Raw genomic sequence first — 12,679 nt, forward strand, 5'->3', positions numbered from 1 at the left:
AGGGTAACAGCATCACTGGGGGATCAGCGCTCCCGGCTGGTGCAGCGATGCTGTAAGATATTAATTCCTGCCCTAAGCTCATTCCTTATATCTGTCCTTGACCATCACTGCTAGAAACACCTCCCCTGAGCATCTGAAACTGCCAAATGCCTTGTGGTTGGCTGTACTGAAACTGTTGTATAGACACAAAGGGCAGATCCTGGGGCAATGCCACTGGTGACAATGCTCCAAGAGAAAGGAGGCAGAACAGAGCCAAATAATGAGGACCTAGCACAGACTTGTCACAGAGAGCCAGGAAAGTGATGCCAAAGCTGCAAGGAACTGGCAGAGCTAGTGGTGGGGTTTGCATTTTACTCCATGGGATAGTCCAGACCCTTGTCTGTGCAACCTGGATCCGGGGAGCAGTGATTGAGCCCTGGGGTTAGATGCTGTTCCCAAAAGGCTCCCAAAGGAAAGGAATGGGGTGCCCAGAGAAGCTGTGGCTGCCCCATCCCTGGCAGTGCTCAAGGCCAGGTTGGACACAGGGGCTTGGAGCAAGCTGCTCCAGTGGAAGGGGTCCCTGGCCGTGGCAGGGGTTGGAGCTGGGTGAGCTTTAAGGTCCCTTCCAACCCAAACCAGTCTGGGGTTCTATGACAAAACCCATTCACTTTGGCCTCTCCACCTCTCCCCAAGGCAGCGCTGCAAGAGGATGCAAGGAGCAGCTGGCAGCTCCTCTGGCATTTCAAGGTTGACCTCTAGAGGAAGTCTGTAGACGAGCCATGCCTGCAAGCGTGGCCCAACGGCTGCAGTACAAGAACTGCTCGCAGCAAGGCTTTAGTCCCAGGTATCCAGTGGTGACAGCAAGCACAGCACGGTGCCCAACAAATGGGTCCTCCCCATTCACGTGTGCTGGGCAGGACAGCATGGAAATACATGGAAATAGAGCATGGAAATACATCCTCATTACTGCAAACCCATCCTGTGTTCCCAAGGGCCAGAGACCTTCCTGTCATTTCTACCACTAGCTCCCTGCTGAGGCTGCAACAGAGCCACGTGAGCTCTTCTCCAGCATAAAGCTCCCCCCAGCTCCCCATGCTCATCCCCAAGGGCTCAGTGCCTTTAAATCCTGACACACTGCTTTCTTCCCCCATCCCCAGCATCTCTCCTGCTCTATATGAACCCATTTGCCACCTAAGCTTAAACCAAGACCTGAAGGGTGTTGCACTGTCAAGATGCGAGGGTGTGAACACATCGCCCTTCACTGAGCCTTAACAGCCCACGTAAATCTCATGTGAGCATCACTGTGGGCAAATCCCCACATACCCAGGGCATCCTCCCCAGAGCAGGGTGAGGTGAGGACCAAACCCAGCCCTCCCTCCCTCCCCAGTTCTCATTCCCTCCCATGTACCCTCCGTGGGTGACATCCCTGCAGTGGTACCCTCTGCCCCAGCACGACACCAGTCCAGAGACACTGATCTACTTCAGCAAAGCATCTGGGTTAGATGCTGAGCAGCGTCTTCTCCCTGTGTCCTTGCACATCCCTGCTTAACCCTGCTTCCCTGGCTTTTGTGTCTTGTGAAGAAGACTTTTCCCCTCTGTTTCTCCTCCCCGTATTGCTGCTAGGAGAAGGGGCTGTCATGAGCTGTTTGCCACCGTGCCTGCATTGTGATACCCCTCTGGGATAAGGAGGAGGTGAAGTTAAGGACCTCTGCTTCACAGCAGTCTGGAGAGGCTGGAAAACTCATCCATCCCCACTGCAGTGCAGTACAGAAGGAGCATCAGGGGTTTAGGTCTCATAGCTGGGTCCTTCTTGCCCCATGCTGCCAAGCCAAAGGATGGCAAAGGGGAATTGCTGCCAGCTGATGGGATGGAGTTTGGGGTGAAAGAAATGGTTTGTGGTGCAGATCTGAGAGCTCACTGATGTGAAAGAGGGTTGCCCAGCTGGGATACCCTTCTCAAAACCCATTTACCTCCCCGGCCTCGCCTCCCAGGCTCCCAGCTAAGCATCCCCCAAAGGCCACCACGAACACCCGCAGGTTGCCAGTTCTCACCCTGCATGTCCAAAACAACCCCCAGCAGCATCCCCCTGCTTGGCAACATCATTCCTCCTCAGCACTAGCATCACCCAGAGCAGCTTATACCCCGCAGCAAGGAGATGAAAACACTACAACCAAGGAAATGCAGAGGGGAAACCACTGCCCTTTACAGGCCCATCCCCACCAGCATCAACGATGTCCCGCATCCTCCGCTGCAAGCCAACGCTGCAGCAAAGCACCCGGTGCTCCCATCTCCCACCAAGGAGACACCACACGGAACCCAGCCTCAGAGCCCTGGACCCACAGATCCCCCCTCCAAGTTCAGGAGAGCCCTCTGCGATGCTGAACACCCCGATCTTACCTTTGCGGAACGGCATGGGGCGGCGGGATGCAGGCTTCCACCGTGGCGATGACTTGCTCTTCTCTATAGATCTGTTTCTTCTTGATTTCTATCTTCTTTCTTCCTTCTTTTAGGAGGAAACGGACATATTTGGGCAAAGCAAGGCAGAAACCAGCGTCATTGGGAGGCAGGCACTGCAGAGAGGAGGAAGTGTGCTTGCTGGTTCGGAGCTTTTAACCCCTTGCTTCCCGGAGGCAGTGGGGCTGCGAGGGGGGCAATAGGGACAGCATGAGGAGCTGATGCTGTTAGAAAGAGGGGGAAGGCACTGAGAAGTGGGGTTTGGGTTTGTCTGTGGTGGTGTTTATCTTTCCTGGTAGGACCAAGAGAGAACTGACTGTAATGGATATGTGTGGGATAATGGGGTTTTGGCCTCCCACATCCCCTCTGCCAGCCTTCTGAGCTCAGCAGAGCACTGATCCTGTCTTCTCTATGGTAGTACTGGGCCAAGCTGGGAAAATGCAACTGCTTCAAATAGGAAGGCATAAACTCAGAGCCTCAAGCTCAGTATCTCCTGTCTGCCCCTGCACGGGCTGGAGCATCCAAGGTAAAGGCAATTGGATGCAGCAATAGGACGTGGAGCTGTTGGAGCGAGTGCAGAGGAGGCCATGGAGATGCTGCGAGGGCTGGAGCAGCTCTGCTCTGGAGCCAGGCTGAGAGAGCTGGGCTGGTTCAGCCTGGAGAAGAGAAGGCTCCTCAAGGGGAGACCTTAGAGCAGCTCCAGTGCCTAAAGGGGCTGCAGGAAAGCTGGAGAGGGGCTTGGGACAAGGGCCTGTAGGGACAGGCCAAGGGGAATGGCTTGAACCTGCCCGAGGGGAGACTGAGCTGAGCTCTTAGGCAGAAGCTCTTCCCTGTGAGGGTGCTGAGGCGCTGGCACAGGGTGCCCAGAGAAGCTGTGGCTGCCCCATCCCTGGCAGTGCTCAAGGCCAGGTTGGACACAGGGGCTTGGAGCAAGCTGCTCCAGTGGATGGGGTCCCTGCCTGTGGCAGGGGTTGGAGCTGGAGGAGCTTCAATGTCCCTTCCAAACCAGAGCAGTGTGGGATTCCAAGACTCTATGAATTGGAGGCTCAGATCCTGCTGTGCTAACCCCCATGCTGAGGATGTGCAAAGCCAGCTTCTGCAATTACATCCGGACTGAGAGCTGAGATAAGCTGTGAGCTGAGCCTAGGTATTTGGAACAGTCAGGTCTGTGTGTCCTGATCTCTCCCATCCAACCTGCAGCTCAGGGTGCAGCAGGATGCAAAGGTGGGCATTCTCACATGAGAAAGTGGCTTATTTTCACTGTGGTTCCTTTACTTTCCTCCCTGGATGTAGAAAGAGGCATTGGCTTGGAGCTAGCTCAAGAGAAACTCCAGCTACGCAGGTGTGGACCCCATCTTGGTGGTTAACAGCCACACCATGAGCTCTCTGCTGTGTCTTTGCTCCCTGTGGGTTTCTCCTGCCAAGACCTTCCTCAAAGCATCCCTGTGCTAGTGGCTGTGGTGGTTTAAAGCCTCCCTGCCCAGCTAGTGCAGGCTGCAGCCCCACTGACCTTACTGGTGCTCAAGGTGAGCGCTCTCCATCTGCTCCAGTGAACAGATCTGACTCAGTCTCCCCTTGGAGAAGCCTGTTTGAGCAGTGGGTTGAGAGCACCCAAAAAATACCCCTCAGGCTCTGTTACAAGAGCTGGAACTCCAGCAGGGACATCAATGTCTTACATGGCATCGCTGCCTTTTCCCTGCTCTGGGACCGATCACTGCAGCATCCTCCCACGCTGCTGCATCCTCAGCACCATGAGGGACAGAAGCACACCAGACCTGGCTGCATGGGCTGCTGGGCTTCCATCCAGCCACTGCAACCAGTTAGAGCTGCTGGTTCTTCCCTGTCCCTGGAGAACATGGCAGGACAGGCTGCAGCAGGAAACCATTTTCTTGGAGAAAAATCACCCAGCAGTGGAATTTTGCAGGATATTTGAATCCTACTGGTTTGTATTGACCTTTCCCAGCTGTGTCTTGTAGGATGCTGGCTCTAAAACAAAAGCATGATAATACTTTAGGCAAATAGTATTTTAGAGGAGTTGTTTAGTTACAACTAACCCAGCAAAGAGTCCTTTTACCTTTCCCCCAGGTTTAAAACCCCATTTTTATGGCTGAGATGCTGTAACTGCAGCCCTCAGCCTCATCCTTAACCCCCAAAACCCCTCTTTGGACAGGATAAAGATGGAGATGTAACTTGCCTGGCACCGAATCTATAGGTGAGCACAACCAGGCTTTGTATCAAGGGGTACAGGAGAGACCTACATGGCTCAGGACTCCTGCACGTACCTAGGAGAAGCAGAGACATCTCTGTCTATACAGAGAGGAATGGATCTTTGTGTCAGTGATTGCCCAGCCAGGAAATCAGTATTGAGCTGGCCTCCCTTTCCAGTTAGTGGTGCAATAATGGGTGGGAGCAGTCTGCGAGACAAGGATGCTTTGCTTGGGCTGGAGCCACTCAGTGCTTTCAGCCTGAGCATCACTCAGGGGATCTCCTTCACTACAGGCAAATCATAATGCAAACAGCTCATTTCAAATATTGATAACCTTCTGAATGGCTTGTGTGGCACAAGCCCAAGAAGGATGAGGGTGCTGGTAACTGCTGGTGCTGGGATGTCATGGGACATGCTCACACCATCGATCCAGCTTGCATAATCCTATCTTGTCCTTTATAAGATGTGTGAGTGCTCAGGCAGGCTCTGAGCCTCACCCCCTTGGTCACACGTTGCAGGGAGCTGCTGCCCCCCCTGCCAGCATCATGCCCTTATCCCACTGCTCAGCTCTTGCTGAGATGATGCATTTACACCTAAGCAGTCTCTAGGACTGCTCTCATCATCTGAGATGATGCATGTACACCTAAACAGTCTCTAGGACTGAGGTGTAAATGCATCTGAGATGATGCATTTATACCTAAGCAGTCTCTAGGACTGCTCTCATCATCTGAGATGATGCATTTACACCTAAGCAGTCTCTAGGACTCCTCTCATCATCTGAGATGATGCATTTACACCTAAGGCTGCACTTCGGTGACCATCAGTGAGTTGTGTATAGCCCTGAGGCTGCTGTTTTCAGCTCAAGGCCTTTGCTATCCCTCCCACAGCCCCAGACACCTGGTACCCAGCTCCACATCTCAATCAGCCTAATGTTTCTGCCCTGCTGAAGGGAAAGTTGGTTTCGGGCCTCTTGTTTGCAATGGCAATGCTGTTTCTGCTGGGAGAGCAGGCAGCACAACCAGGTCATCAGGGTTTAAGATGCAGCAAGGACTGGGAATGATAAGCTTTTGGAAGCTATAACCAGCCTCCACATACCCTACAGCCTGACCTAGACAGATTACTTTTCACTAACCTCTGGTATTAGAGCTGGCGTCTTCATATCACAGAGATTAAGTGCTCCATAAAGGTGTCAAGACCAAATTGGATTAGAGAGATGGAGGTTAAAGACTTAGGAAGAGGTGCTCTTGTCTCTTGCAGAGCTCTGGATCCTGCTCTCCTGTTTTGAATAGTTATCAGGGTTTTGGAGAGAAGGAAGGAACGGGGCAGCATTCCCTGGGAATGACCTGCACGCAGGGAATACTGCAGCAGCACCATCCACTGTCATGTACCTCAGCGGCTTTCCTACAGCAGGTTTCTAACTGTGGTGTTGCTCTTTCCATGCAAAAAACTCAGTCTTCCCTCTCCATTGATTTCCACCCTTGAGATTTTGAGCACAACCACTTGGCACTGAAGAGAAAACATCGCATCTGGAGAAACATCTCCATCTTTCTGATGCATCCAAAGCAACAATCTATCAATGCTGTTCCACACAGGCAAATCCTTGCCATGTAGTTAATCCCTTTTCTTCTAAATCAGAAAAAAACCCAACAATATATGTATTGATTTGGTATGCCATAAATTCATTTTTATGGTGTCCCTCCTCTGGGTGTGCTTGAAGTGGGAAGATGCTTAAAACCTGCTTTGGAAAACCCCCACATTCTTGCTACAGGAGGAATAAGAATCAGGAGCGAAGCAAGGAAAGCTTTAGTCATCCTCCTGGAAAAGATCCTGTTTTCCATACAGCTGAGGTTGTTTTGGCCTTCATGCATGTGCTGCTGGAAGCATCCTTGCAAAATCTCTGGTACCTGCTTTAGGCATCCCCAGCATCAGCTGGGTTATCTTATAATGAACAAGCAGTGCTGGAGAGATGGGCGGTCAGGCACCGCAGCAGGGCAATGAGGTGTCCTGCACAGTAGATATGGTCCAGGGCAGCAGAGCTTCCAGTTCCTCGTCCCCTTCTGCCCACGTCTACAGGGCTGAAAGCTTAGGGTGTGTTAATGCTGCTTGGACATAAGACATAAAGCTGGTCTCTTCCATATCCATACTAATAAGAATGAAACCCAGCTTGAATCCCTGGGTTTTGGGATTTCTCTGTTTCCTGATGCTAAAAAAGGGAAAGAAAGGAAAATCCATAAAGCCGCAATCATGAGCTCAGCAGGGATCAGAAAACAGAGATGAGAGGAAAAATGTGCAGAAGTACCACACTATCCCTTCTCCCACTGAGTGCAATGCTTTCTTTGGCTCTCAGTTCGCTGCTCTTCCACTGCAGCTTTTCCACCTCAGGGTCCATTTTTCCCCCTGCTCAAGTAGGACTTTGCTCATTGCTATGGAAAGCTGTGAGTTTGCTCCTGTGTACAGAAAGCCATGAGCAACGCTCAGTCCCACCACATGCAGAGATTGCTCCAGGAGCACAGCTCACTACAGGGCCACATCTGTATTTACTGTCAGCCACTGCATAGCTCTGGGTAAGCTCTCAAGCACATATGGACTTTGGCATCCATTTCTCTTATAAGAGTGCAAGATTTTAGCTTTGCCCACCTTTGTTCTCCAGCAGTTAAGTCCTTCCCTGCATTTTCTCCTCCTTGCATTAAGTTGCTGAGCTGCATCTTGAGTGGCACAAAAGCTTTTGTCACTGTAAATAGGTAAAATCACAGGGCACATCCAACCCTGTGACCTGCAGGGACAGAAGGGTGATCTCACCAACCTAAGTGCTCATTGAGAGAAAGGCTCAGAGTTCAGAGATCCTTTCTTGAGGAGGAGAAAGGAGCAGCTCCTCATTTGGACACAAGACAGGAGTATCTATAACAACATCCAGAGCCGCCCAGGGGTTAAGGCCCATAGGCTGTGGAGCTGGCTGACGTTAGGAGCACCTCCTATAATGGCCAGCTTTTGCATCCTCTATGAGGCATGGAATGTCACCACAGTCTTCTGAGGAACAGGTTCATTTTCCAGCTCACTCTGCAGTGTGTTGATAAGAACATTCACGAGGTCTGTTCCTCACACATACAGACTGGTTATTGAGTTAATACCTCAAAATACCCACAATCATCTCTCATGCATTACGCCGAGCACCATCACCCCTCCACCTCCGTAGCTCAAACAGTTGTCTCTCCAGGACACTGCGGTGAACCAATATTCAAGGAAAGGAAAAGCAAATGCATCCATCCACTCAACTACATCACAGGTGAAACCTCCTGCCTGAAATGCAGTTTTGGGCCAAAGGAGGACAGAAATGAGCTTCGCATACAATACACAACCAAATCTCATGTGTCGTGTTAGGAGCTGCCTGACCTCCAGCTGGACCCAGGAAGCCCATTCTACAGCCATAAATAGAAGTCAGTGGTGGTGTGTAGGAATTGCTTTGCTCCTCCATGGTCACACAGCACCAGGGTTGCCCATGCTTTTTACCACTCTAGGAATAAGCACAAAACATTCACATTTTATGCTAAACTCCCCAAACCATCTGGATCTGGTGTACAGGACTCAGAAGAAACCAGTACTGGAGTCTTGGACAGCAGAAACCTTATTCATAGAGCAGATGCAAGGACCAATTTGTTCCTGCTGCCTCGTAGTTGCCATCATACTCTGGACTATGATGCTGCCCATCAGTGCCTCCCTGCCAATGGGTTTAGTCTAGCACTAACCTCAAAGCCTTCACAGTTCTGAAAGTCCATGGGGGGATTTCAAAGGACAGCAAAGGCCCTGAGAACACATGGGAAATAATGAAGTTCCACATAAACTAAACTGATTAGATGATAAAGGCTCTGGGATGCTCTTTAACTGCTGTGCAGATAGAATAGCATCTTCAGCATCACAGGGCAAGAGTGAAGTCCTGTATTCCCAAGGCCAGGTGCTACTCACAAACCCCACTTTCCACAGCACAGCAGCCAGCCACATCCCCTCGCTGACACATCCAGAGTTCCACAGAACCTCCATTCTTCCTTGTGGCACAGGGGGAAGCCTAAACTCAGGCGCTGGTTGCCAAAGAGCAGTAGCTGGAGCCTGGCCAGTGCATGGTCCTAGGAGCCGTGGTGTGACAGCCCACCCCATGCTTGTCTCTCTGGAAGGGTCTCCTTCCTTACAGAAATGCTAATGGAGGCTTAGAAATCCAGACAGCACCAGAGAAACCACAAGGGTTTTCAAAGCAGCAAAGCAAGGCTCCAGCTGCAGACAGGCTGTATCCTTTCATCACTCAGCTGACAGCAAATTAACAGGCAGAGCACTGCTAATACAATCAGTCCTTGTTCCTCTCTTAAGGACAACTGCCTCAGCACCTAAAGGCACGGATTCTCTGAAGGAGTCAACCATTACCACATAGTACTGCAGTTACTGGTACAGAAAGTGCTTGTGAGCAATATAGGAAGCTCTTGATTACAAGCTCTTGCTTTACTGGGAAATGGAAGAGGGTTGCAGTTGCACTTGGTCAGGAACACATCAGTGCTAGGTGCAGCTGTAAGCTGCCTCAGCTGGATGGATGCTCTCACTCTACTCCAGTCTTCAGAGAACTGATTCTGGTGCAGCTCATCCTGGAAACTCTTTTTATGAAGGACAAGGATATCCTCAGTAGTAGTCAGCATGGATTCACCAAGGGGAAGTCATGCTTGACCAACTTGGTAACATTCTACAATGGGATGACTGGCTTGGTAGACAATGACAGAGCAGCATATAACAACTACCTGGACTTTCATAGGGCTTTCAAACATTGTCTCCCATAAAGAAGCTGTTGAAGTACAGGCTGGGTGAGCAGACACCCAGGTGGACTGAACACTGGCTGGTCCCAGAGAGCGGTGATCAGTGGCACAAAGTCTAGTTGGAGGCCAGTAACTAGTGGTGTGCTTCAGGGTTTTACACTGGGTCCAGTCCTGTTTAACACCTTCATTAATGATGTGGGTGATGGAGCAGTGTAACCTCAGCTGGTCTGCAGATAACACCAACCTGGGAGGAGTGCCTGATTACTCCAGAGGGATCTTGATAGCCTGGAGAAATGGGCTGTCAGGAATGTCATGAAGATCAAGGAGAAGTGCCAAGTCCTGCAGCTGGGGAGGAACAACCTCAGGCCTGGGATCTGATTTAACATGGGATGAATCCATGCCTTGCTAAGGGCCTCTTGCACCAAGTGCTGTAAGGACAGAAAGTACTCGCTCAATAGACTTCTGCTTGAGGAGCAAAACAGATTTAAGAGGTTTTAGGACCTCTTTGAAGCCTTCCCCATTTTTCCTTCTATCTTTATTGAAGCTACATGAGGTTACAATGCACATTTCATCCTGCAAAGGGTAAAATACCCCAACACACTCAGACAAACCTACCACAGGAGCCCGTTTTCAGGTAAGCACCTCAAAAGCCAAGCACTTACAGACTGCAGCACACAAATTACATCTCCTTCCTCTCAGCTGGATCTGCTTCAGAATTCAGAATTCAAGGCTGAGAGCTGGTTAAAAATAAAAGCAGCTCCTTATGGAACGTGGCTTTTGGCTGCGTAGTTGCAAGTATGGGGCAATAGGGTGCAATCCCAACTCTTCAATCAACCTTCTGCATGACCTTGGGCAAGACACTTTCTGTACCTGCCTCCCTCCCTCTCGGTACAGGCATTCAACAGCACATTCTCTAGGGCAACAACTCTCACTTTCCATGCCACATTAGACAAGCAAGCTTAGATTTTAACAGTAGTGATGTTAACTTGCACAGAGAAGCTGTGGCTGCCCTATCCCTTGCAGTGTTCAAGGCCAGGTTGGACACAGGGGCTTGAGCAAGCTGCTCCAGTGGAAGGGGTCCCTGCCCATGGCAGGGGTTGGAGCTGGAGGAGCTTTAAGGTCCCTTCCAACCCAAACCAGGCTGGGATTCTGTGATTAAAAACGTTCCCTGTGAGCTCCATCTCATCAGATTTCTTTGGTCTGACACCGAGCAGGCAAGTGAGAAACGGATTCAACATGGGTTATGTGTAGAACAGTGCATATAAGAAAATGCTATTATAACCTATGTACATAATGATGGACTCTGAAATAGCTGCTACCACTCAGTGATGAAACCCTGGGGTTATAACAGTAACAAAAGCAAAGTCATTACTTCCCTACTGTTAAAATAGCAGCCAGTGTTATGAATTAGGAAGAAAATAAGGCAGCAAATGGTTATGTTGCTATGCAAATCCCTGTTCTGGAGACTTCAGGGTTAGCAACACACTAGGGACACCTCATTCAGCTCAGGCTGACACGTCCTACACATCCCTCTCAGCTTGCTGTTAAGTTTCAGGACACTGTCAAATCTCTCCTAAGTAGGCATCTAATCTAGATTCCCAGAAGTAATGAGCAGTTCATACTGAGCTCAACAGGAGACTCAGGTATTCAGAGAATCAGAGTATTTATGTGGGTACTTCAAACATGATTAAAGCTTAACGCTAGGAAATCAGGCCTGAAAAATACCAAGAGCCTCACCTGAAGCAGCATAACCAATCCTATGCTGCCAATGAGGCAAATTTATCTTAATAGGCCATCATCCTCCTCTTCATTTTACCTTTACAGGCACCACATGGAAAGAGAAACTAAAAGACTGCTTCAGGCCATAGTTACAAGTACAAACCTCACAGAAAAAGGTGGCTGCACAATATCAAATATGCAAAGACAAAGAAACAAGTAAAACTTTGTAGCTGCAATGAAGAACTCCAAATTAAGTGCTGCTGAGCCTTTTGAGAGGGCACCGTTGAATCGTGGAGGGGGAAAGAAAAGGATGTGTAAGCAGGAAGCACTGGAGGTGTTAATTTGAGCAGCTGCTAGAAACAGATGTAAGTCAGTGACAAGATTCCAGAGGTAGGAATAGGAATAGAGAAGTTCATTCAGAACTCAGTTTTTCAAGGCATGCAAAATACAGCCATACCCAAGAAAGATGGAGCCAACACATCAACACAGGCCAAGTGGAAGAATGTGCATCTACAAAACATGCTTCCCAACTACGTTATCCATGGTACAGATGGTCTGATTAAGACCCCAGCCTTTCCAGGTTTCCACACCCCTATTTAGGTATGGAAACACCTAAGGACAACTGTTCACAGACCACCAGTGCTGTGTATTTGTACAGCACCCACAAAAAGATTAAAGTACAGCAGTGTAGGTCTGCTGACACTTCTGTCTTAGTGAGCCCATGGTACAGGGAAATGCTTCATTTATAGCATGTATCTCCTATACAAAACACTAAATGAACCAGTCCTCTCTCCTACATTTCCAGGGGTAAACTTTACTTGTAAGTCTTTAACCACAATAAGGAGCTTTAGAACTAAATGGTTCAAAACTAGTAAAATAATTCTCAGCAAAGAGAAGAGCTGCATCTCATCAAACTGGAAGCTCAGAAGCTGGATTACATAGAAAGCAGCAGAACAGCTGGTAAGACGACATAAAATAGCCTGTATACATCAGGGAAAGCTTACAGTCAGTAACTCAGAACAGAGAGATTTGCTGAAATAGGAGCCATAAATAAATCACGTTGCTTAAAGCTGAGTTATATTTCAAGCTAAGTTCAGATCACACTAAATCTGTTATCAGTGCTTAACTTTCTACAGCATGCCTCCCAAGTTATTTGACTAACTTATATATGCTAACTTATACTAGGTAATTACTAGGTAATTTCTTTGTTTTATTACACAGAAGTTCTTTACTGTGAGGGTGGTGAGACACTGGCACAGGTTGCTCAAAGGAGTGGTGAATGCTCCATCCCTGGCACAGTTCAAGGCCAGGCTGAAGAGAGCCTTGGGCAACAAGGTCTAGTGTGAGGCGTCCCTGCCCATGGCAGGGGGTTGGAACTGGATGATCTTAAGGTCCTTTCCAACCCAAACCATTCTCTGATTCTATGATAGTAGCAAAGACCTTAAAATGTTGCTCAAACAGAAAACTAAGAGCAGAGCCAACAACAGGATTTAGATTCTGTTACTGCCCCCAGTCCTGTGGTTTTAGTATT

At 49.3% G+C, this 12,679-nt stretch overlaps 1 protein-coding gene across 1 annotated transcript in view; it reads right to left on the reverse strand.

Annotated features, from left to right (window-relative positions):
- The window catches only part of PFKFB3 (6-phosphofructo-2-kinase/fructose-2,6-biphosphatase 3), a 42,781-nt gene extending 40,250 nt beyond the window's left edge, over positions 1–2,531 (reverse strand). Inside the window, exon 1 of the mRNA XM_061368650.1 lies at positions 2,377–2,531. Coding sequence (XP_061224634.1) covers positions 2,377–2,392 — 16 coding nt within the window. The 5' untranslated portion in view covers positions 2,393–2,531. The remainder of the gene's footprint in view (positions 1–2,376) is intronic.
- Between the last annotated feature and the right edge of the window lie 10,148 nt (positions 2,532–12,679).

Source organism: Neopsephotus bourkii, unplaced genomic scaffold (genome assembly GCF_033783945.1).
Source record: "Neopsephotus bourkii isolate Nb327-2 ecotype Australia unplaced genomic scaffold, CSIRO-AGI_Nbou_v1 NB_1434, whole genome shotgun sequence".
NCBI lineage: Eukaryota > Metazoa > Chordata > Aves > Psittaciformes > Psittacidae > Neopsephotus > Neopsephotus bourkii.